The sequence below is a fragment of the Rhodofomes roseus genome, assembly GCF_022264815.1.
Source record: "Rhodofomes roseus strain CIRM-BRFM 1785 chromosome Unknown C8Q71scaffold_39, whole genome shotgun sequence".
NCBI lineage: Eukaryota > Fungi > Basidiomycota > Agaricomycetes > Polyporales > Fomitopsidaceae > Rhodofomes > Rhodofomes roseus.
Genome location: NW_025952995.1, coordinates 128,138 through 152,749, shown reverse-complemented (window position 1 = coordinate 152,749; position 24,612 = coordinate 128,138). Strand labels below are relative to the sequence as shown.

The following is a 24,612-nucleotide window of genomic DNA, read 5'->3' as shown; positions in this document are numbered from 1 at the left end:
TCCTCGATGGTGTTGTAATTCTTGAATACTCGGTAACCTGTGCCGAATGCGCAGGTGCCCTATGAAATAACGCGGGTCGCGCGTCCGTTCTAGCGATAACCTTCAACCCGTAACGGCGCCACTCACTTGTCTGTCTTCGAGAACGACTCGCCACCAGCAGACAGGTTACATCCGAGCGCTATCTCGGCGCCAGACTCGCGATCCTTCACGGATCGCCCGGTAGCATAGGAGCCATGAATTGTCACAGAGTCGTCAGAGTCTGTGAGCGCGTGCCAGAATGCGGGCTGAGCGAGAGACGAGAAGGGTGTGAACTAGACTATTGGCATGGCTTTTGCCCAGTAGTTCACTTGGAGCTGAGTATTCAACGACGCGAATCGAGGCGTAGAGATGTGGGAGGGATGGCAGCGGTGGAGGAGGATGAGGAGGATGGATGAGGGAGCCTCAGCCGCGTTGCCCACGCGTCGGGCCACACGCACGTGATAGAGCTCGCTGAGAGGCAGAGAACAGTGAACGTTCTACTGCCAGTGTAAGCTTCGTCCTGTTGCGGTTAGTAAATGCAGACTAGTGTGGCAGTTCGTACTATACGCTCGGCCGCTCAAGTCTAACGCCTTATACTTGTGTCCCACTCGGATTGGTTCTGTATCGAATGCTTCTCATGCCCCTCGAAGCGCATACGCGATCTCTAATTCCCGGCCTGAGGGCACTCAGGCTGGCCGAGGTCATGCGAAGCAACAGACTCAGTCATATTTGTACAGCGTGCGTACTCAACGCGATTCACTCCGGTTCGTTCTACTAAGTATCACTGATGCGTAATGCGTGTACGGCGCACATAGATCGCGGTCTCATCTGCGGTGAAAATCAGATGTAAGCATGTGTCTGCAAGTTTTATATCGAGCCGTACTTCACTCATCATTCCCCGGCTTTCCAAGAGCCTCCATGTCCTTGAGGTAGTTCTTGTATTCTTCGAGGTGTTTCTGTATCACTTCGTGCCCGCCCGTTTCGTTATACCCTCGCGCCATCATCTCGCTACGGGCCGATCTCCAATAATCCGCGATCGTTTTCTTCGGATGATAGTGCATAGGCCCAATACCTTTGATTTCGAAAGAATCTAGAGTGCATATCAGTCTCTGACGTGAGCAGACACATGGCTATCTCGGCCAACGACGTGACTGACTATCCATTAATGCCCCAGCAGCTTTAGAGACTTCGAGTATCTCTCCACAGGACAGGTCTGTGCCTGGAATCGGCGTGAAACTTTTGAAGTCGAATCTGGGTTGATCACAATCGCCCCTGTGCGGTCGTGAAGACCCATAATCAACCAGGCACGGCTGGCCATTCCCCCTGCGGACAATATCTTCGTATTTGTACTCCGAGGCATCGCCCTTGACGAGCATGGCTGGCGCCGTGTGTAGTTGGCTGTACGCATTCAATACTGCATCTCTGTCGGCACGAAAACAGTGCAAGAGACGTGAGTGTCTGCCCTATGGAGTGGAGAGTGCTGATAGTACCTGAATGCGAAATCTTCGTGTATAAGTGGTCGAGACAAGGGCTTCCCGCAGTGTTCCAGTATCATGCACGTCACCTTGAAGAAGCTGTTCACATCCCCTTGAAAGAGGCCGTGGTATTTGGGCATCACAGTGCCCTGGAGTGACGCCGTGTTCGGGGATTCGTACATCCGAGCTTCTTGGACTAGGCGCTTCTCTCCCGTGAGTGATGCTGCAGCCACCTTGCAGAGCACTTCGCTCCCGTCTGACCTGAGCTTGAGTACGTAAATGTATACGTAGGTCTCGCGCGAGTAATGAAATTGTCGCGGATATGAATCGTCGGCAACATCAACGATGTCGTGCAACAGGGAGCCGGCATTACAGCCTTGCGAGTCGTCATGATCCGGTCGCTCGAGGTAAACACGACGCATGAACTGGGACTTGAGTGCATCCCGCGCCAACTTGTCTCGTGAATCCATGTTAGAGTCAATGAGATGTTGAGGATGATGTGAAGGATTGAGGTTATGGGATATAGTAAAATGCTCAAGCTGGAGACGAGATGCGAGACGCAGCTACTAGTATGTAATGAGGAATTGAGGTCGCGTGATCTCGTTGAGGTGGGCGAAACGACCCATGCAGTCAGCTTGGTATACGAACCCCGTACATTACTTCATCTACATACTACTCTACCCCGTAGACACACCCCCGACAGGGGCACCGGTACCCGCACCTCGCGGACCGGGGCCCGCCGCGTCTTAGCACCGTTTGTGTTCGCTTGTTGCGGCTTATAAATTCTGAATTCATCATCATCATCATCATCATCATCATCGATATGAATATATGATGTACGTACAAGTGACACAGCGCAAGGAACACCCTCTCCCGGACCTCCGAGTCTGCACCCTCACATGGATACCTCCAGTTGCGACGCATATTCGAGGGGGCTGCGGGGGCCGCGGTAGCGGCCGCGGGACGGGCTTCTTTGGCTGTTGTAGCCTTACGGCTGATTTGGCGAAGGGAAATACGGTCACACGCCCGGTAAGACGTTCGAATTGAACCCCGGTTGCTCCGATGAGGATTGCTGTACTTGCACAGGTGGCTTTGGCGCGCGGGTCGGTTTCTCCGCCGGGGCAGGGTTCGTATCGTTGCACAGAGGTTAGAACCTCGTGTGGTTTCGGCGTGGGCCCTTTGAGCTCAGGCAAGTAGATGGACACCGGGTTCGCCTCTGTTTCCGTTCTTGTCTGCTCGTTTTCGCCTTCGCCCTCGGTTTCGCCCTTGCCCCCGCTTTCGCCTCGACGAGCCGAGCTGAGGTCGCGATTCCAATAGTCAGAAAATACGTCGCGCGACCAAGTGTTGCCATCGTGGCGTTTTTACAGGAGTTCACTGTCGGCATAGGCCGTGCGAGACGGGCTGGAGAAAGTCACGGTCGTTAGGGACGATACTCTACGTGATGTGTAGGCCGGCTTACAGTGTCAAGGGAACTGCCAGAGCGCGACAACAAGAACGGGCCGCAGAAGGTTGCAGGAGCGCATGTCGGTCGTGAGTAGAGGTGAGGAAAGTGAGACGCAGCGGAACGCGAGAAGGCCATGGTCGTGATAAGACGTGAAAACCAGACTAGCAAGGCACTGATTGTCAGTAAGTTCCGAACACACAGGTAGGCGTGAGCTGCTCGGGTGCTTACCGACCAGCGGACCCGCTTGCGTAAGCTCGAACAGAAAAAATGAGCTGGCCATTGCGAGAGCGACAGACTGAAATTTATGTGGTAGCGAGCCCAGTGCTCCAGGAGCGTGAGCTGTAGGTCGATACGCCCGGAGTGGGGAAGCCCCCAGCCGGGACAAAGGGAGGCGGAGCAATACCAGAGATGACTGAGACACCGAGAATACACTTGCGATTTTCGGGGTTCACTGCTATAACAGTGAAACACGGTGATAATCAAGATTGCAGAGAAACATAGTCCAGACAACATACCGTCTTTGTTCAAGTTCGCGGTCAACGGCCATGGGTTGACCGTAACATTGCAGATACGAGCCGGGTTTCGGCATGGCTTACACCACGTTTGCATAGCCGGCGTCCTGGCAAGCACGGGTAGCAAGGCTCTCTCACTTGATGCTCGTCCATGTCTTAGATGCGATAGGCCCTTAACTTAGCGGGTAGAGCGACACGGTGGTCGAAGAAACGGATAGAGACATTACGCTGAAGCTGGTGGTGGTGATACATACGACGGGCGGGGAAAGCAGTCGTCCACGGTGGTGTTCGACGTGTCCAGCCTTTGTGGTGCGCCGCTCCAGGGCAAGAAAGTCGTGTTCTTGTTCGCGCGATCGTAGGGAGCTAAGAGGGAGCCAGTCGAACGTTGAGCGCGAGCGGTGAATCCATGTATTGCATGTTGTCGACGTCTGTAGCGAGACGCGGCTTGGACGCAACATTGAGCAAGCGCCCCGGCAAGGTCCTCCGGCCCGGGGAACATGCTTACCTAATCACATACCACAGGCTCGAGCCCCGCACTTGTCCAGTACGGTACTGTACCGTACACTGTACGTCCAGTACTTGTTCAGTGTCCAGTCACTCCAATGTCCACCGCCGTCTAGCCGTCGTTTCGTGTCTCTCCGCCTCCCACAGACCGCAGGTGCGTGGCCGTGATGAACATTCATGGACTTGATGCCTGTTCGATGGTAGTAAGTTACCACCGTCCACGAACGGCCTTTAAACAGGCTCAAGTTGCGTCGCGTCGCAAGTCACCCTTCATGCCGGTACGTACAGCATCCCATAGTACCCACGAGAGGCTCTCACGTATTCAATGCTCGCGTACTACAGAACTTGTGCGGCGTTGAATCGTGCTGTCATTGAGCGACGATACGGTGGCGGCGACAGTGAGTACAGTCACAGACACGGCTTGTTTGCATGTAATGTCTCGTTCAACAGGTGATCGCGTTGTGGAGGACGCGCTAGGGGACACAACATATGATCAGCACAACTGGAGTACAAACCGAAGTGCGTGATCGCTGGAATATGCACTCAGCTGTACCCACGCCAGCTAACTGCAGACATGGTCCGATGCAGCCATCGAACAACTTTGGATACTACATACTGGGCGGTGGGTGCTTCTCTCTTCGGATCACAGTTCGTCCGATTCTGCGTTGTCTTGCTCAGGAGGACAACAGATACTGTACAGTCTCCAGATATCCATTAACTTCCGGTCGGGGCTCCCGCAGTACGAGACCACGAACGGCTGTTCATCACTGGTAAATTCTGGAGTGGGCGAGACGGCTACGGATGCTTATCATCACTTCCGTCGAGGAGCACTTGACAGTGCAAGGCGGCAACGCAACCAGGGAGACTGTGTCTCTCTGCGACCTTCGCAAGCTGCAGTTGTGTGGTGTCTGGGAGCAGGGCATGTATACTGTACTCTGCACACCCGAACCTGGCATACCTGGATGTGGGGACCGTGCGGCGGGACGATGTTTCATACAGAATATGAGCACTGCTCATAGGTGACGTCCCGTCTGCACAACGGCAATGACCTGGTGAGCGTGTGGGGTTTCGACATGTTCATAGACGACGAAGTGGCTGATTCTAACCATATTGCAGTGAGCACTGCAACTGTGCGCGCAACACTGCCCATCGTGCTCTCACCAGGGTTCTGCTATGGCTAACCGAATCTCTTGCGTGCGCTCGCATCGGGAATACTTCAAGACGGCGGTGCGGCTGCACTACCTCGACATGCTCATACACGGGTAGTTGGTACATCCCAGCCACTCTTCTTTAATCTCTCTCCCGCTCACATCCCATCGCAGGACCAACGTCTCCCGTTCCTCTCTGGCATCACGATCCGGCTCGGAGTCGGCTCGGAGTCGTTCAAACTCTCCATGAAGTCCTTATCTCTAGAGGAGTCCGCCATGATCAACCGATTCAACGACAGCTTTGCTCACGAGCCCCACTTCAAGCTCAACAAGCGGAGGGTGTAGCGAGCCCTAGTCGACAACGCCTTCGCGATACTTGCGGATCATGCGATCCTGTCCATGTCCAACGTCGCCATGTCGACCTGTTGCATGGTTGACGATCTTGCTGTCGCCACCAGGGCGGTGTCCGAGGGCAGGCTAGTGGTGGTGCGCGTCGAGCGCGATGACTAGTCTGAGGAGGAGTGTGTTGTTATACGAGACCCATAACCCGAGAAAGAGGAGACTGATGACTATGCACAGCGCTCCTTTTGCAGACACTGAGTACCTGTCCCGTCTGACAACACTTTGAGAGTGTTGCTGAGGCTACCCTTGGAGGGCCCGTTGCGGTACTTCCTATGTGTTTCAATCCGTCAATTACGTTTCTAGTTGTTGCATTGTCGGACGAGGGTGTCGCGCTACCCATGGTAAGTAGCTCGAGATTACTCTCCGATGCGCCGGAACATAGGAGCGTATCATTGGTCCGGTTGTACAGTGCGGATACATGGTCTGATACAACGTGCTAACCACTAAGAGTGGAATCAGGTCTTCCAGAGGGCAGCGGCGCACGTCGTCCGCAAAGCTTATTGTACGTAATATCGTGTCTCCTGACCGTGGTATCGCGAGCGCTCTCTTACGCGCTATAAATTAATAGGTGCAAAGTTTAACGTTCAACGTTCAACTTTCATGCCATTTCCCAAGTTGAGCTCTCGCTGCGCGTCCGAATCCTCTTCCTTCGTCATCTAGCTGTCATTGAAGCTTGGTAAGTACAGCCTGTTGTGCATTGAATACCCAACCACTAAGCATGTCTTTGACACAAGTGAACAAGCGACCTATCACAAACAGTACTGCAGTGAGCCATTTTTACCGTCTTCTCTGAAAATCTGACCAAACAACCAGACAGCGAGTAGTTGTATAAGACGAAGTATCTGTCCTGTGCAACGTACACGTCGAGTACGTTCTTGTGCCATTGTTCTGTTTGAAGCATCGCTGACGCCATCAAGCTTACCGCAGATTGTTTCTTCACAATGGCCGTAGCGTCGTTGCAGTCGCTGAACGACGATGTTCTCGGGATGATTGTCGGGCTGCTATCTCAACCTGATACGGCGAATCTGGTCTTTACGTCCCGTGCCGTGAGCTCCGTTGCCCGGCGACACATCCTCTCTTCCCTCGTCGTTTCGGCACCAGCCCAGAGCCTCGAGTTCCACCGCTTGATGCTCGAGGAAGACGATGGCTACAGGATCCAATGCCTCCAAAGGCTCACCATTATTTTCCAAGACTCCGTCGACGAGCCCACGGATGCCGGCGGGTACTCGCCACTAGCTACAGTCCTCGCACGCGCGCGGAACCTGCGGGAACTGGTCATGGGCTCGCTAGAGAAACATCTGACGATGCAAAGCGGGAAAGTTCTGAGCGATGCTATAGCGTCGCTGTCTGATCTGTGCGAGCTGGAGCTGCGCGACATCGGCAAGCAGAGCGTGGAGCTCTGCGAGAGACTGACTTGCGAGCCAAAGGTAGTCTGCCTGGCGGCGGACCCTTGGACGGAGCCCGCACCATATTTGGAGGTGGAATACTCGAGGTTCGCTGGGCTCCCCGTTCTCCGGAATGCATCCACGATCACGCTGCAACATCTCTCTCTCACGCGGAATGGGACTCCGGAATCGCAGCCTGCCCCGGTGACTCCGTGGTCCAGCACACGTACTCTCCGTCTGGAGAATATGGATCCCTTGGCGCTCATAGAACTATGTCCCAATCTCACAACCCTCCGTATGGGGTTCATGTGGTTCGCGGACAACGGTTCGACGTTGTACCCGGACGACGCGCATAGCAAGTACATCACATCACTGGCCCGCGATGTCCGAGTCGACACGCGCGTCCGCGTACTGGACGTCTTCGTCGGAAACGAAGAGCTCGCGCTGGACAAGACGATCATCGCCACGACGCGCGCGACGCTCCCTGTCGTGCTGTCAATACAATTCCACTACGGCGACGCGGCGTTGTGGGCGCAGCTTGCCGAATTGTTCAAGCACACAGATGCACGGCTGCGCTACCTCGATGTGCTCATGCATGATGAGTCTGAGTATGCACAAACGTGGTTTGTACGTCCATCAGCCTCATCGTGTCCCTTCCGACGAACTGATTTGTGCGCTCGCAGGATGAATGCCTCCCGCTTCTCTCCTCCTGCCCGATCCTCTGTGTCCGACTCAAGTTCGTCCAATGTCTACTCGAAGTCATGGCTGAAGACGAGTTCGCCTCAATCAAAGACCGCCCTGAGCCTGGCGAGTTGATAGACAGCGAGTGGGAGGAGCTGCGGGATGCGGCTCCCAAGCTGCTGGCAGAGACGATCCCGTCTCTCCGCTACATAGCCGTATCATCCGGGTACATGGTCGGGGACCTTGCGTGGTCGACGTTCGGCGGTGGGTGGGCTCGTTGGTGGAATGTTGCCCGAGAAGCTTTGGAGAATGAGACTGAGGGAAGCACAGTTGAGTTGGTTGAGATCGATGAAGGAGAGGGACGAAAGGTCGACGAATATATGCGCAGCGCGTGGTTCGCAAAAACGTTGCAATTTCATGACTGAACACTACCCCACTCTGGCACTGCGTAGCTGCTTCCCGACCTCATCCAGCTTGCATATATCTACGGGGAAATTAGCGTCTCCCATGCATTGTTGACCGGGGGATTCAACGCGTGTCGCGTTCTTGAGCGGCATATGCAAGGAACACGCTATTATACAAGTTTGGCAGGCGATATCTTCGAGTGCTCCTCCACTTCGAACTCGTCTCTTCTTTTCCTCCTCTCTATATCATGCTCGTACCGCTCAATCCCTTTCCGCAACACCTCCCGTGCATGAGCGATAGTCGTCACACCAATCTTCTTCAGCGGTCTGTCAAGAAGTTGTTGCACATTGGCGTCCGAATCGAGATCAATGTTTGCGGGAATGTAGCGAAGATCGTGTGTCTTTCCCGCATTGGAGACGGTGAACTGAGCTAGATTAATAGTCTCAATGAATCACAATTGATGGATTTAGTTACGTGGGACCCTCACCTGGATACCATGCATCCGCGAGATCGCCTACGTGGTACAACTCGGTACACATATGGGTCGCTTGTCCAGGTTCTATCCTGTCAAACTGCACGAAAATTTGAGTGCAATCATGCCATTTCCTTGCACGAGTGAAATCGACGAGACAAGGCTCTCCGTTGGGCCTCATCAAGATGTGCCTCTGGAAGACTTGCCGTGTGCTGTCTTCAGGGTGCCAATGCTTGTAAACACCCACGAGATGCAGCGCCTCGTAGGCCCGCACAGTAGCCTCTCTGCATACAACGGTTAGCTAAAGCTGATGCACACGGTGATGTCGTGGTCGAGTGGATACGGACCGAAACGGCCTGTACTGATGTTCTAGCTTGTGGTCTTCATCGAGTGCCTCGCCTCCGTACTCCAACACGATACATGTTGTACGTATTCCACGCACATCTGCTGAGAAAATCCCGAAAAAGTCCGGTATCTGGCGACCACGCAGGGCCGCAAGCTGCGGAAGCTGGTAAATGGCTGCCTCGTGTTCCAAGCCGGTTCTGGCTTCCTCGATCGAAGTAACCTTGCAGACTACTTTGCTGATGTGTCCCCTTGGCTTCCTTAAAAGGCATTCATAGACCTCGCAGGATGACGTCGGTGAGACGTGTATCAGTCTTGGCAACGGCATCGAGGACTCTTCAGGACCGCAGGGAGAGACGTTGATCAAGTCTTGTAGGCCGAAAGGCGAGCCAGAGACATCTCGCGTGTGCGGGACAAGCGCGACAAAAGCACGAGCTCGAGATTCGAGTTGAGTTGCGTCGGGCTCCATGACCTACACCTAACGCAGCCCTTCGTGGTCGCGTCACAGTCATGTTCACTGTGAAATACTCTGTACCGCAAGTCCAAGCATTTCACTCACTTCGGTTTAATCACCCTTGCTCTCCTGTTGTCATACGGATAAGTAGTGCGGCCGCCCGTAGTACTAGCAGTAACTTAGCACGTACTTAGCTATGTACCGGCGCTTCTGAGCTGCACAGTAAGACAGCCCCAGCTCAGCGCTCAAGCTTGAAGGAGTTCGTTCAAAGCTGGTAGAACGTAGAACGTAGAACGTTGAACGCGGCCGAGAGCTGGCTGAGAGCATGCAGCGCGCGGATAACAGGTGCCTAGTTTGCTTACATCAGCTTACGTGATCAACCAGCACAGCGGATGCAACGTTGAACCATGCCTTTGAGCACGATCACCCACTGGCAAGTCGCCTCAGACACTGGGATTTCTGACGTAACGGTACTAAGCATATGGATGCATACAAAGTTGCGCCCAGCGTAAGCTGAAGCCTGTAGTTGCCGCCCTCCGTTTTCCAGGTTCTCCCTGGCGTTGTGTGGAACCAAACGCAACGTTCGTTGCTATCAATGCGGCTCGACATACGCATTGCGTTCATCGCGGCCGCGGTAGCTAGCGCTTTTGCAACTTCGACTACTACTACTACTACTACATCGACGGTGTCGTCGACGGTCACTGTCACTCCGACTGCCTACAACTACCACTACAGCAACCGTGACCACCACAGCAATCTCATCAGTGACTTCGACGGTGACGGTGACTCCGACGCCTACAAACATCGAGGCCGGAAGCTGGACCAAGTGAGTGAACCTAAACTTGATGCGGCGGTAGGCTGAGATCAACCTGTGGGGAGTGGCACTCAGTACTGTGAGTGGCAATACGGGCTTCGCACAGATGCCTACTTAACTCAGGAATCCTCAGATATAGTGAAATCTGGCGATACGTGTAACACGATCGATACAATGTCAGTGACAACAGTGGCTGACGCTAACAACTCGTCATGTTGAATGACAAGTATAGATATGACATAGCCTTCACCGACTTTCTACGCTGGAACCCCGAGGTGTCGACGTCTTGCGCCAGTACGTGGATATTCATACTAGTATGAGTCGGACTCAACAACTATCGTCATCTACAGATCTGCAACCAGCGGCTGTACGTATCATAGTGCTACTTATATCGTCTATCCGCTCGTACATATCATAACACTTCCGGGATTACCGCAGGCATACTGCGTCCAAGCCACCCCAGCTTGCACCAAGACCTATACTGTCGTCAGACTCGTCAGCGGTGATACATGCGGGGGGATCGAGGAGACATACGGGCTCACTGATGCCCAACTACGTGCGCTGAATTCATTGGCTTGACTCTGATTGCTGTGAGTGTCGTCGGCTCTTATTGTTTCAGTAGGCTTGGGGTCTCTGACACGACGACAGATTTGGTGGTTGGTCAGATTCTGTGTTTGGCTGAATGAATGGAGGGCGCATGCAGGATTCCAAACGATTGCGACGAAGACCTCCTCTCCCGTGATGGGCGTAGATAAGAATAGAGTTCAATCAAATGACAAAAGTTCTCCAGCTGCAGCGGCTCCGATGCCTAGGATCAGTCACTGCATGAGATCAGAATCTGGCTTCAAGGCCGCGTTCCTGACACCCTTCCTGGCAAGAACAAAATGCTATAACGGACGTTCGCCGGCTTTGGTGACCATCAACAATGATGACTTTGGGGCATGGCAAGTGTGGGATTAGCACGCATCTGACTCCGAGTCGAACATGCGCGTTCTGGCACTGCAGGAACTTCGTGACGGCTTCCGGTGAGTATGCACATAAGTTGATCTTGTACGGCAAACGCGTACATAACAGTGTCGTTAGATCGCAGCGCTTGCAGAATCAGCGCTCTCCTATGGCGGCCCGTTTGTGGAAATAATCGGATCGCACGAAATGTAATAGTACCTACGAAAAGTATAATAAATGCACGAAATGTGTATTCACGAAATATTTGGAACCACTTACGAAAAGTTTGGATGATCACGAAACTCGGAAGGGTACACGAAATGCATGCTGACGAAAGTCAGCCTGCACGAAATGCGCGCACAGCGTGACGCGAGTGTGATCGAGTGACCGTTTGTCACCGAGTGTGACACGTGAGTGCGTGGCCTTAGCCCACCTCCGGCACTCAGCTTCGAGTTGTAGTGGCCAAAATTTTCTGAATACATTCAGTACACATAAAAAACGCGTTTTGCGCGCGGAAACATCTTGGGGAAGTCGCTCTTCCGCCACGAGTTGAATAAAGACATCGCCCTCGCGCGCCACCGCGCCACCGCGCCGGCGCTTGTGGCTGTGACTACGCGCGTACCACTGCGCGCGGCGGTCACACTGATTGCTGTAGTCCAAGTCAGATCCCCTAGGCATCTAGATTCTAGCTTTGTCTTACGTTCTTGGCCACTTGGCCCTCGCGCATCCATGTATTGAGTGACTAATGAAAGAAATATAGCCGGTGCATGTCATGAAGTTGCGAATCTCAAACATGATCTTTGTGTCTTCTACCTGCTATGTTCGGTCAACAGACTCTCCGTGTATCGCGCTTCTAAAGCATGTGGACCGCTCATAACCTTAGCCTTGCTCTCATTGGCCATCTTCTGGAAACACAGTCCAATTGGTATGTAATATGCATGTACACAAAACCTGTATGTATATAGTATACTATATTATATTGTATATATGCTGTATATACACAGTTTATATAGTATGATCTCCAGCTACAATAGTCATTTCATTTCCCTACTTAATCCTCAAACCATTACAAAAACCAGAGTACATGCTAGTGTTCAAGATGATGGAGAATGTTTGTACAGCCTTAATATGGGTATCTATACTGTACTATATACTGTCTAGTATAATCCTAATACTAGTGAATGATGATTTACTTGCCAGTTTCGGCTAGAGTGACATGAGATGTCACAAAGGTTTATATGTGGCTTCACTTCTCTTGTGAATGTTCAATCACATAGTAGCATCACTTAGTAACATGATGCTCCAGTAGCTGTCTAGATTCAATCACACCAATAACACTCAGGCCTAATCCTTGCCTATGAGTAAGCTTAGACATGCCAGTCTCATACTTTTGTACATCTGCTGTTCTGCATGCTTACACCCACACCAGTTTGATTCCAAGATACTCAACCTACCAGCTGATGCATTGCCATGAGAATCACTCATGTATCATGCATATTTCATGACTTTTTTTTTTCCAGAAAGACGAATGTCATCAAATCTAGTACCTCTGTAGTCAATTAAGAAAGTTTATGTTATATGAACAACTCTATGCCATGTACTCCATGACATATTGAGGATCCCCTTTGCACAAAGTCCAGATATTTATGACCCAAATCTCACTGTCTGATCCATAGAATCAGTGTCTAACTCTGAAAAAGCATCTATGACATCAAGAACCTAAGTCTAATGACTGTTAAAAAGCAACATTGGACACTGTCCTGTTGACCTTAGGCAAATTTGAATTGTAGGTCAATTGTGATAGCATTCGCAATGGTCATAGGTGTTTTTATGAGCATAGAAAACAGCCTAATAAATTAACAGAAGCCTACATGAGTCCTCAACTTATCAGACTGGAGGTCATTGTAGTTCACACAATAGGATTCCACTCCCTAGTATGCTGTAAGCACATGTTTGAAGACAAAAAGGAATACAATGCTATCCATGCTCTCCACAATGTCACCAAATCATTGCAATAATGAGTCCCTGTACTCAATAGTAGGCTAATTTCTACCAATATTGAAGCTCCTTCATTACTATACTTGAAACCATATATACTGTATATATATACAAGATACACAGACCCTGTATGTATATGTATAAAGTATAGGGTAGAAATCGTATATATACAGTATGTATATTATTTTGTTGGAGCCTTAGAGAGAAGATCTCACACACGGTATACTGCACACCTAGTATGCCACACACCGAGTATGCTGAACCATACATCTCCGGTAGTACACAAGACATGGGGTGACTGCATGGCCAATTTCTTGCCGACCTGGTGACCTGAGTAGTAAGAGTGACACCATCTAGTGATGGTGCTGAGGATGCCGTCCCACTTGTCAAGGACATGCAGGTCATGGTGCGCAAGACCCTCCTTGGCTAGTAAGGCCCAGGTCACCTAGTCATTCAAACACCTCATTAGGTGCTGAGCTGTTGTCATGTAGCAGTGAGATAGCAGCTTACCTGGAACACCTGATCATTAGATACAAACACAACGATGAAGTCTTCAAACTCCATCATCAAGCCGACATGAAATGAGCACATCCGAGTGTAAGTATTGGATGAGGTAGTATCCACATTCAATATAGCATCTACTGGTGCACCATTGTCTCGCCCTTCCCAATGTACGAGGTCTCCTTCAAGACCTCCCAGTACTGTTGGTGATAGGTCTGAATTGATGTATGAGTAAGATACTGCAACTACAAGAGATTGTCAGTGAGAGCGGTACATGATCATAATTAAAAATAACAACGACATACCTGGAACCAGCAGTGACCGAAGTTAAGCACTATGCTATGGCTTGTGTAGTGTACTTCTGCTAGAACAAGATCCTCGAGCTTGAAGCCTGCTGGCGGAGCATTAGCGGCGAGGAAGGGTGGCCAGAGCGGAGTCTGATGACTAGTATTGCCGCGTTTTGCTTTGACATTGCACTGAGCTTGCCGACGAGACCACGGGCCCATGGGGAGCCAGGATCCTTTGGCTCATCCTTGGTAGCATCGCAGTATAGCGCCATGAGCTGCCAGTTTTCCACCTTCTTCGCAGCATAGAAGGACTGCAGTTGAAGTCCGCTGCAGTAACATTCCTGTATTTCGGGCATTATTGAAAGGCTTGAAGCCCACACAGACATGTGTAAATAATTATTGAATACAACTACAAGCAAGTACTTACCTTGTACCAACAATAAAACACGTTCAAGACAAAGAGCAAGGACGCGACGACGCAAGCAGACCGACACGACGACGCGTTCAACATCGAACACGGTCACATGAGGGCTCGGGCACGTCGCCATAGCCACAAGCGCCGGCACGGTGTGTAGGTTGCGAGTCTCCCGGGGCTGTATGAGGTGGCAGGGAGCAGGGGTCGATAGTCAGTAGAAACGACGGGTTTCGTTGTCGGACGATGTCGACGTAACTATAGGTAGTCACGGAAGGAAGGGGGAAGAGAAGTGGTTAGGCTACGCTGCCCAATGTTCGTTCCGCTGAACGATGGAACCGCTGTTCCTGCAAAGACACGCAAATACGCAGAGTTCGCTGTACGCACGCTCGCCGCTGTCGCCGCAGATCCGCAAGAGAGAGAGAGAGAGAGATTTATACGCCGCTAAGAAAACAAAGCTGTCCTGGTTCGCAGGAGCTACCTCTAACCGTCCGCTCTCAAAGTGGTGGTGGTACATCAGGAAAAACTTCCCCTGTGAATGCCCAGTAATACCCAGTAATACCGAGTCACATGCGGTAATAGCAGGTAATGTTGTGCATTCCTACGATTTTGATATACGGTGACATTAGCTAGTCCAACCTCTTCCATTGTGAATTACGAGCTAATACTCAGTAATTGTCAAGCATTCATAGAGTACTATGCCCATTTTACCGACATATTCCGTCCACTCATTGTTGCATTTGTCACTTCTGTCATCCACAATACATACAATACACCCATATAGCAGACATATTTTATTAGAGGATAGTCATTACATTCAGTGACATATGTACAATGCCCAGCTGCAAGCATGCCGTGGGTCTGCATCCCAACGAATAATTACCCCGCCCACACAAGCCTCACCAACTGGGCGAATCACCGCATGGAGCCCACCCCTCGTCGCTCCGCACACGCACACCCTCCACGCATAACGCCTCCACGAGCCGGCGCATGCCATCCGCAAACAGCTTGCAGTCACCAAACTGGACCCATACCTGGACTGGCCCCGCATCCTCGCTTTCTTCCTCGCCGCCCGCAGTCTTGCCGCAGCTCCCAGTGCCGATGTAGGCAGCGTCCAGGGGAGGAGGTGCACGAAGACGTGCTAGTCCGGGCGCACGAGCGTAGAACAGAAGAAAATTGAGTCGCGCAGGCGCTCGAGGGCGAAGTGCCGCGTGAGCGTGGGCACGACACGTTTTCTGTAATGCGGGAGCTGGTAGTCTATCTCGGTCTCGGGTTGGTTGAATCGCGCAAGGTAGCATGCCAGCTGTGGGTCATCAGCTTCACGCAGACGTCGGAGCAATGGGGACCGGGGTACATACGCACTGAGACAATGGTAGACCAGCTGGAAGATACGGCTCAACACGTACCAGATGTCTATCATTGAGATTCCGTAGCGCCACAGCGACCGTGATGCATACATAATATGCATACATTGCGTGAGATCGGGACTCTGAGGCGCACAAAGAAATTTCGTACCTGGTTATCTTGTGCCGAGAGTGAGCAGCATCAACCTGGCGTGAAGCAAACAAGCCAGTGAACGGGTATATGTGCAAATGAGTGAGCATGCAGGCCACTTACTGGTAAAGGAACAAGTGAGCCGATGAAACCAACAGACACGTAAACGGGCAGGTCGGTGGTCGCTCGCTTGCTGGGTCAGCGGTGACGTGGTGATGGATAGACGAGACCCACATGTCATAGCGACACGGGCGAGGCTCGGAAGGAGTATGGAGGGAGATATGATGGTGAGTCAGGCTGTGGGAAGGCCAACAGAGCGTATAGTACATGCCACATACCTTTTGTGCGGCCTCTCGGCCTCGCCATCCCTCTACTCTGTGACCGCGGCCTTCGTGAGCGCACTGACGACGCCTTTGCGGCGTCGTCGGTGCTCTTTATGTGCTGCCAGCTTGTCGCTTTGGACGCGTGCTGACATGTCAAAGCGGCCGCAGCGCACACGTACGTTCTGACGGCCCATCATGGGTCGATTACTTCATATGGCGGCCGTGCTTCACGACCTTGAGGTTGTGCGTGCGAGTAGCGGGCGAGCGGCGCAGGGCGAGGCTGGGGAGGAGGGAGTGAAGAGAGCCTGAGAGGAGGTCAGCACTTGTGCGCCGCTGGACGGACGCAAGCGCTGTCGGAGTTACCTTATACGGCAGGAGTCCCACGGGGGTGCGGGTACAGGGACTTTGCGCGACAACGCAAGTCAAGACCTCACAGTGCGTACGACCAGCTCGCCCTCCCGCAGTACGAGCCTGCCCATCTCGTCCCTTGTACACCAGACCCTCACGTCATTTCCCCGCCAGCTCAACAACGCACACGGTGAGGTTCGGGCACGCGCTGCGCATCCAAATTCCCACAGCTAAGTCTCCGCTGTGACCGGGCTCCTCGCGTTTCTCGCCCTGGCCGACAGTGTTCTCCACCTTCAAGACCGCATCCTCGCCGCAACACGGGCTAGCCATCAAGCATGGGAGCTACCTCGGCGGGAGCAGACGGCAAGACAGGCTTCTGGGCGGCGAAAGCAGCATGACGTGGCGACTCGATGGCGCCGGGGTACGTGAGGACGGACATATGCAGGTAAGTAGCGTGCATGACCTCCTCGCCGGCGAGGTGGGTCAACGAGTTAATCCATGCAGCACTGTCGCCCTCCGCGCCCTACCACCATCCCCGCCGCTGTCGCACGTCACCTCCATCACTGTCCACTAGCGTCTGTCACTGTCTCCGCGACCCGCGCATCGCGTCCGTCATTCCCCCGCCTCGCTGCCACTGTGTCCCGTCCCGCTGCGCTATTCTCACCACCATCGCTGCCGCCACTGCGTCACCCGCGTTGTGGTGTCTCCGAGACTCGGTGTCATGGAGTTGAGGACCACGCAGTGCGTACGACCAGGGTGAGTAACATCGCTGCACGCGAGCGAGCTAGCTCACAGGGAATGTGGGGCAGGGCCTGGGCGCGCACGCCGACCCCGCGAGCACACCGGGCGAGTGACCGGTCGACAGCGTGCACACGCCAACCGCGAGCGCGCTGAGTGGATGCCCGACACGCAGACACGGCCGACGAACGCGAACACAAGTGACCAGGCAAGCAGCCGGGCATGAGGCACGGTGAGGTGTCGCACAACACGCACGGCGATCGCGAGCGTGCTGGGCGAACGCCCAGCACACAGACACGGCCGACGAGTGCGCCGCGACTATTGGCATGGCAATGAGCAGGCGGGAGGGTGAGCGGCCCTACACAGGCAGGCCCACTCACAAGACGCAGGGAACACGTCGTACCCCCCCCCCCCCTCAAACTCACGTCGTACGCAACCGCAATAAGCTCCAGCGTTGCTGGAGACTCGCAACGGAAGAACGGGCTGAGTGGAAGGGATGCCATGGCCAGCACGGCTGGCGATGCAGGTGAGTTTCTCCACACCACCAGCATGGCCATCCCCCACGCCGAGCCCTCCGTACCGAGCCACCCGTGCCGAGCCCTGTGCGTCGTGACGTGCACGCTGATATCCATGCAGCCCAACCTCGCGCGATGAAGTAGCAGACGTGCTTGCTCAGCCTCGAGCTCTCCGCCGCCTAGTAATACATCCACACGCCCGCGACGGCACATGTGGCACGTGAGCGTGAGCGTGCCGTACGGTACGACAATGACCTACCCTCCGCCCGCCGATACAACGAGTCCACCGAGTGGGATTGAGTGGAGCAATAGCCCGGTACCGGGCAATACGGGTACGAATGCGAGGGGATCCTGTCGTGCTCTTAGACTGTAGTACTTATCACATAGTCCCAATATATTGCTCATTCTCCCTCTCGAAACGTGCTCTGTGTCAGCCCTGCAACTGAGCATCAAAGCTGCTCAAAGAGATGTTGGTAAAAGCAGTGCACTATCTGTGATTACTGGGCTTGTGGCCATCTTTGAGTTTTAGTTGTGTGCTCATAGATTACTGCGAATTTCACAGACATTCTCCAGGGGTGTACGTGGACAAGGAGAATTACAGGCATTATCATGAATGATGTGGTAAGCATTCGAGATTACTCAGTCTCCTCGTATTACGAAGAATTTCCGTATCCACTAAGTATTTCTCAGGGGAGGTTTTTCCTGATGTAAGTAAGTCCTCCTCCCTGCGCCAGCACACCATGTCCTTCCCCTCCCCAACTTCCCACGCCCTCCAACCTTCCCGACTCTCCCCGTTCTCTCCCCTACTCCCCCTTCCTCCCGGTTGGCCAGTGAAACCCCAGCCTCCTTCCCTCACCGCCTCCGCCCAACATGTCCCTCCCTGGTCAATCCCCATACGTTGTTGAAGAAAGAGGTTTTAGGCTTAGTAAGCCCAGTGGCAGTGAAGGACTAAAGAGTGAGTGAACAGACCAGTCCCAAAGGGAAGATCCTATGCTGGCAGGCAGAGGAGAGGACGAAGGATCGTTATCATTACAGGGCAAACCAGCCCAGTATATATACACATTTGATACAGGTCACATGCTGTATCAGTGGTTCATCAGTAAGCACTAAGTCCGAGGTTTTGGGGATATGAGTAAGCTGGTAAGCAGCATGAGTAAGCCAAAACTCGGAGTTTGATGTGGAGAGATATATGAAACGTGATGGAACATCAGGAATAATATGAGACATGATGGAACATCAAAGAGTGATATAGTACGTGATGGGACATCAAGGAATGATATGGAACGTCATGGAACATCAAGGAATGTCGTGGAATATCATGGAATGATCCGGACTAAAGTCACATGACGTAATCTAGGCAAAGTCCATCAAAGAACGTATGTAATCTGACATCGCAGAACATAAGTCCATATCCGTACATAACTGATAAGATAAGAACACTGAAAACTCGGAAGTTCAACATACGTCGCACGCTTCTACCGTCTCCTCGAGCTCCTTCGACACGAACGTGACTTGGAACCCCGTCTCCTCCCCCACGATCCGACTGCCTGGCTGGCCTGGGCCCATGGAAGTCGTTGGCTGTTGGTGTGTCCTTCTCCTAGGATTCGTCGTGTCCCGCGCTGACTGTACTCCAGCGCATGCTGTTCGAGTCCCGTAGCATCGCCGTAGCCTCTGGGGATATCTCTCTCCCCTCCGTCCGCCAGACACCGTCCGTGCACGCCCTGATAGTGTACCTCGACACCGTCTTCGCAACCCTTCCTTCCGAGCACGCTTCGCCTCTCCCCGAGCCATACCCCGTCATCGCCTGGTCGCCTAACCGCGTCCTCGCCGAGCAGAGCATTGCTGAAGAAGGTGCTCCACTCCCTGCCATTTCCTATCGCAACAGTCCGCTCGCTTTATCGAACCAGCGCGCTTCTTCCGTCGGATGGGACGTCGTCACCGACCAACTGGAAGCTCTGAGTGATGCTCAGTGTTCAACCACCGACGCCCTTGACCAGCTCGATGGTGGGCTAGCTACGCTCTCCGCCGCGGTCCAAGGTATTCAAGACCAGCTGTCACACGGGCTGTACCTTCCGGACGATTATTCTGGAATTCCTCGTTGTTTAGTCTTCGCAACGTCTAGGGGTTCAATGGCTCTCAATCCGCGCCCCATGGGCTTCACACGTAGCGTTGCCGATGCTGCTGCTGACCGAGAGGCTGGAGGGTCCGGAAGGAACGGGGACGGAGGGAACGTTCGCAACGCAAGCCCTTCGCTCAACTGACCCCATGTAGTCGTCCGTAGCACCTTCGGTAACCGTATACTTGGCTTAGTTGGAATGTATTTGGCCCGTTCATGTTGTGCTCCCCAAGTCCGTACTTCTCGGAGATGCCTTGCGCCGTATTGCCGTCCCATTTCCCGCCCTGACGCGTTCGTATGTTGTCGATTCCGTGCGTAGACTGTGGGCCATGCCCACAGCGGTGGCGCGGTGGCGCGCGAGTGCGATGTCTTTATTCAACTCGTGGCGGTTTCCCCGCGCAAAACACGTTTTTTATGTGTACTGAATGTATTCAGAAAATTTTGGCCACTACAACTCGAAGCTGAGTGCCAGAGGTGGGCTAAGGCCACGCACTCACGTGTCACACTCGGTGACAAACGGTCACTCGATCACACTTGCGTCACGCTGTGCGCGCATTTCGTGCAGGCTGACTTTCGTCAGCATGCATTTCGTGTACCCTTCCGAGTTTCGTGATCATCCAAACTTTTCGTGAGTGGTTCCAAATATTTTGTGAATACACATTTCGTGCGTTTATTATACTTTTCGTAGGTACTATTACATTTCGTGCGATCCGATTATTTCCACAAACGGGCCGCCATACTCTCCCTGTCCGACGTTGGGAATGCCGGATCAAGAGGTAAGACTGACATGGCGCTGAACATCACATGGTAGTTGTTGACGTTGATCCAGTCAGGTGGTCTCTCGATGGGCAGTTCGACCAACTAATGCGACGTGGATGACTCTGCAAGAGTACACAAGATTTCCATCAGTACGGTGCCGCTTAGAGCTGAGTTTGTCTCTTATAGTTATACGTACACGGTACGAAACTGAATGCGCCGTTCGTGCGCTGTGCACGTTTGCCAATGGTTGGCGCTGATCACAACGCCAGGGGTGCATTCAGTGATGATTCACGTCCACGCATTGAAGATTTGGCGTTCGAGCCTCGAGGCGCTTATGTTGACGAGGGCTCCCAATTGAAGACTGTCGAACGTGTGGTTCATCCTTTTGTCCTCAGGTCCCGTTCACGAACGGAGCGACCTCCTCGATCAGATTGATATGTCGGTATTACTGTATAAACCACGCTGTCCTCGGATACTTAATGCCGCCCATCATTTCGCCCACGTTCGGTCAGTTCGTCTGTTTGATGAGCGTTTGCTACCTGCTTGACTCACTGACAGACGTTCCGGGCCCACAATACCTGTCATGGCCGCGATATATTGCCCTGAGAATATCCTAAACAATATTCCACAAAGGTACAAACTGATTCGCGTCTGTGCAGTTTGATCATGTCCTCTTACACAGCCCTCTACATGGAACGGTCTCGACGTCTGCTTAGGCGGACACCTGCGTCTTCTGTGCGGTATTTAAGCCTGCCGTACGTCCACTGTCATTCAGAGCGAGAGCTACTACCTGGTACATTCGTTCACATTGCTCATCTTCACCATGCTCGCACAGTCTCTTTTCATTGCCTTCGCTGTTGCGTCTGGCGTAGGTGCAAACTGGCTTCCCTACCAGCGCTCTGCGCTCTCTTCCGGTCCGCCGAGCAACCTCGCAGCCGGATCGTTCTCCAACTGCACGTCGTACGCGACGGTGGAGACTGGAGACACGTGCTCGACCCTCGAGGCTGCAGCCGACATCTCGTTCAGTGACCTCCTTCGCTGGAACCCGGAGGTAAGTCATGGAGACTCTGACGGTTCCGCCGTTCATATACTCATCAAGATGCTAGCTCGATACAGCCTGTACCATCCTCGAGCTCGGTGCAGCATACTGCGTGGGCGGCGGAGGTAGCATCGAACCATCGTGATTTGTCGCTTCGATCTGAACTCTTATCCCCAGGTGATGCGTGCCCCCAACTCTACACCGTAGCCTCCGGCGACTACTGCAGTAAGATTGAGAGCGAAGAAGGGCTCACCGCGGCCCAATTGCAGGCTCTCAATCCCTGGCTGGATGCTAACTGTGATCTCGAAGTCGGCGAGGTCCTTTGCGTTGGCTCAAGCCCGACGCCAACGACGACGCTTACAATGACCGTCAGTACGGCAACGACAGCGACTACGACCACAACCTCAGCGGTCCCGACGCCTACAAACATTGCTAGCGGAAGTTGGACTAAGTAAGCGCCTCACTACTCACCGTCAATTGATTACTGATGCCTTGTACAGCTGCACCACATACTGTACGTCACCCAGATGCTTTCAAGAAATTTGATTTCTTACATCTCTTCTAGACGAGGTCCAAAGCGGCGACTCGTGTACCGCTATCGATGAAAAGTCAGTTCTCACCGAGTTTACTTGTGTTGAAGAAACACCGACAGGCTGACGCACTGTACAGATTTGGCATAGCGCTCAGCGACTTCCTGCGATGGAACCCCGAGGTGTCGGACGATTGCAGCAGTGCGTCCTTCCTCCTCGTCCTTATACTCCGTTGACCGTATGTGTCTCCAGATCTCCTGCTAGCTGTACGTGTCCAGAGTTGGGGCCCCGCCAAACGTGTCTTCTCACTGACTTGCTTATAGGCGTACTGTGTCAAAGGCTCGCCTGCGTGCGATGAAGTCTACACGGTTGTCAGCGGCGATTATTGCGCGAAGATTGAGTACAACTATAACATTACCGACGCGGATTTGTACGCGTTGAACCCCTGGCTCGATTCTGCGTGTGGTGCGTGTCCCACGGCCCATTGAAGAACACTTACTCATACCCCGCGCGACAGACTTGCAAGTCGGTCAGAATCTCTGTGTCGGCGAGATTGAGTAGTGTAACAGTGGACTATGTGTACCGTTCAATTCGCGTCAGTTGGTATTGGTGGACATTGGGTGTATGGCTTGCGACGAAGCTAGTACAATGGTTTTCGGGTGATTACATAATAACAGTAGATGGGACAAGCAGTCCTTGCAAAGTTCAGGCGAGCACGAGATCTATCAGTCTCATTAGTGTCTGATCACTGGAATACATGACTAGTGACTGCTTACCCTAGAGTCTCACGTCTTCGCGAACGCAGCGCTGCGCATATACTCATCAATCTGCTGTGCCTCGGCGTTCTCCATCTCGACAGTCACTTCATTGGGTGAGTTAGATTGCGCCATGCGGTCTAAGCTACACCCATGTAACATCGGTCCACCGTGTACTACACGTACTACCCAATTTCGGATGCGGTGATTACTGAGGAGTGCCTGTTGTATCCTCAAACAGTTCTCTCGCCAGGAACCGCATACCCTTCTCATGCGCCTCATCCGCCCCGGCGCAGAACTCAAGGGGCCACGCCTTCGCCATCAGAGCATGCTCCCCTCCTGGAACGATCTCCAGCTCCGCCTTCACCCCGAACTCGCGCAAGCGATCGTACGTCTTCTGCGACTCAGACAAGGGCACCGTGGCATCATTACCGCCATGCAGCAGGAACGTCGGTGGGAACGACGCGTCGATCTGCGTCTCCAGCAGAGCGGGGCGGAGCCGCTCGGGCAGGGCCACAGCGCGCTCAGCGTAGGGCAGCGCGCGCAGCATGGCGGAGACGGGCTCGCCGAGGACGTGGTCGAGAAGCTCGCCGGTGCTCCACCAGTACGAAAAGAGCCCGATGCGACGCTGCTCGTCGGCGAAACAGTCGTGGTCCATCTGCAGCGTGCAGCCCGACGTCGGCGGCACACTGGTCGCGTCGAGGAGGTGCGCGAGCGTTGCGCGTGGTGGGGGAGGAACGCGCCCGAACATCGCATCGCCCTTGTCGGCGACCCAATGGTCGCAGATGAAGTCACCACCCATGCCGTAGAGGAGGTATACCGCCTTGGGCTTGGGCTCGCCGTAGATCGCTAGGGCGCGTGCGGCGTAGCCGCCGCCAGACACCCCAACTACGCCGATACGGCTATTGTCGAGATAGATACCGGCGGGTAGGTATATCTCGGAGAAGGAAGGGTCAGCGAGGAACTTCATGAGTGCCTTCATGTCCTCGATGATGTCGAGTCCCGTAGACGGGTATATGAGGCGGTAGTCTGCGGACATGAAGATCATGCCCTTCGACAGCGTTGAGTCTGGTGTGTGGTGAAGGTGGTTCGCTCAGTGCTAGTGAAAAGTGGCATGCTTGGTGGACTGCACCTTTCAACCATTGAAAACAGTCGATGCCCGACCGAGAACCCGTCGTCATACCGCCTCCATGGATATGCACGACGCCTGGCAAGGTTCCAATTATCGGTGACGGAGGCAGCGTGATGTCGAGCTTGATCTCCAGGTCGCCGACGCGTGAATATGTGATTGTTTGCATGATGGGGGTGCCTGCGAGTCCAGCGAGTCAGAAGAGACAAGTGGTGGAGTAACACGCACAGCAGGTTGTGTGGGTAGATGCGCGAGGGCAGTAGGCAAGATAAGTACGCCCCGTCCAATGCGGCGGCCGGCTTGAGCTTAACTCACAGAAGTGGCTCGGTTCCAATTCTACATCGGGAGTCGCCAAATGGAAGCGGTCGGCGTCTGCACACCATGTAGGGTAAGGAGGGAGCAGGCAAGTAGCTTCGTTGTCCCACAGCTCCCGGTATCAGGCGCGGCAGTACTGGCAATGAGGCAAGAGGTGACAGATTTGTACCTCCAAATTGTCAGTCTCCTCCCCGCGATAGGACCGCGTCATCAGCCTGCAAATGCGACCAAACATCATAAAGCAGGAAACGGACACGGATAGTTGCTGGTACGTGCTGACGTCATCATTGCATGTTATACAAGCACACTGTGACGCCGAATCTCGTTCTCCAGGAACAGCAATGCGCTCTGG

At 53.4% G+C, this 24,612-nt stretch overlaps 6 protein-coding genes across 6 annotated transcripts; 4 read left to right on the top strand and 2 right to left on the bottom strand.

The window, feature by feature from the left end:
- Window positions 1–417: 417 nt before the first annotated feature.
- Window positions 418–2,128, bottom strand: C8Q71DRAFT_790873 (uncharacterized protein). Its single transcript, XM_047925325.1, has 4 exons — window positions 1,509–2,128; window positions 1,175–1,440; window positions 902–1,108; window positions 418–846 (listed from the first exon to the last, which is right to left on the bottom strand). Exons 1-3 carry the CDS (start codon window positions 1,961–1,963, stop codon window positions 903–905), a joined length of 927 nt encoding a protein of 308 aa, XP_047772860.1. The 5' UTR covers window positions 1,964–2,128; the 3' UTR covers window positions 418–846; window position 902.
- Window positions 2,129–6,444: 4,316 nt separating this feature from the next.
- Window positions 6,445–7,994, top strand: C8Q71DRAFT_863312 (uncharacterized protein; the record flags this gene model as incomplete). Its single annotated transcript, XM_047928147.1, has 2 exons — window positions 6,445–7,515; window positions 7,572–7,994. The coding sequence occupies 2 exons, from the start codon at window positions 6,445–6,447 to the stop codon at window positions 7,992–7,994; spliced, it is 1,494 nt and encodes a 497-aa protein (XP_047772859.1).
- A 1,843-nt stretch (window positions 7,995–9,837) lies between these two features.
- Window positions 9,838–11,016, top strand: C8Q71DRAFT_728129 (uncharacterized protein; the record flags this gene model as incomplete). Its single annotated transcript, XM_047921920.1, has 7 exons — window positions 9,838–10,068; window positions 10,100–10,135; window positions 10,180–10,232; window positions 10,289–10,350; window positions 10,407–10,423; window positions 10,495–10,612; window positions 10,760–11,016. 7 exons carry the CDS (start codon window positions 9,838–9,840, stop codon window positions 11,014–11,016), a joined length of 774 nt encoding a protein of 257 aa, XP_047772858.1.
- A 7,422-nt stretch (window positions 11,017–18,438) lies between these two features.
- On the top strand, window positions 18,439–19,960 carry C8Q71DRAFT_790842 (uncharacterized protein). Its single transcript, XM_047925324.1, has 3 exons — window positions 18,439–18,517; window positions 19,109–19,201; window positions 19,252–19,960. The coding sequence occupies exons 1-3, from the start codon at window positions 18,488–18,490 to the stop codon at window positions 19,876–19,878; spliced, it is 750 nt and encodes a 249-aa protein (XP_047772857.1). The 5' UTR covers window positions 18,439–18,487; the 3' UTR covers window positions 19,879–19,960.
- Window positions 19,961–21,147: 1,187 nt separating this feature from the next.
- C8Q71DRAFT_409152 (uncharacterized protein) lies at window positions 21,148–22,898 on the top strand. Its single transcript, XM_047918381.1, has 9 exons — window positions 21,148–21,543; window positions 21,599–21,656; window positions 21,709–21,982; window positions 22,032–22,045; window positions 22,097–22,139; window positions 22,201–22,262; window positions 22,314–22,327; window positions 22,385–22,526; window positions 22,579–22,898. Exons 1-9 carry the CDS (start codon window positions 21,316–21,318, stop codon window positions 22,620–22,622), a joined length of 879 nt encoding a protein of 292 aa, XP_047772856.1. The 5' UTR covers window positions 21,148–21,315; the 3' UTR covers window positions 22,623–22,898.
- Window positions 22,899–23,024: 126 nt separating this feature from the next.
- Window positions 23,025–24,114, bottom strand: C8Q71DRAFT_718381 (Alpha/Beta hydrolase protein; the record flags this gene model as incomplete). Its single annotated transcript, XM_047921223.1, has 2 exons — window positions 23,025–23,884; window positions 23,949–24,114. The coding sequence occupies 2 exons, from the start codon at window positions 24,112–24,114 to the stop codon at window positions 23,025–23,027; spliced, it is 1,026 nt and encodes a 341-aa protein (XP_047772855.1).
- Between the last annotated feature and the right edge of the window lie 498 nt (window positions 24,115–24,612).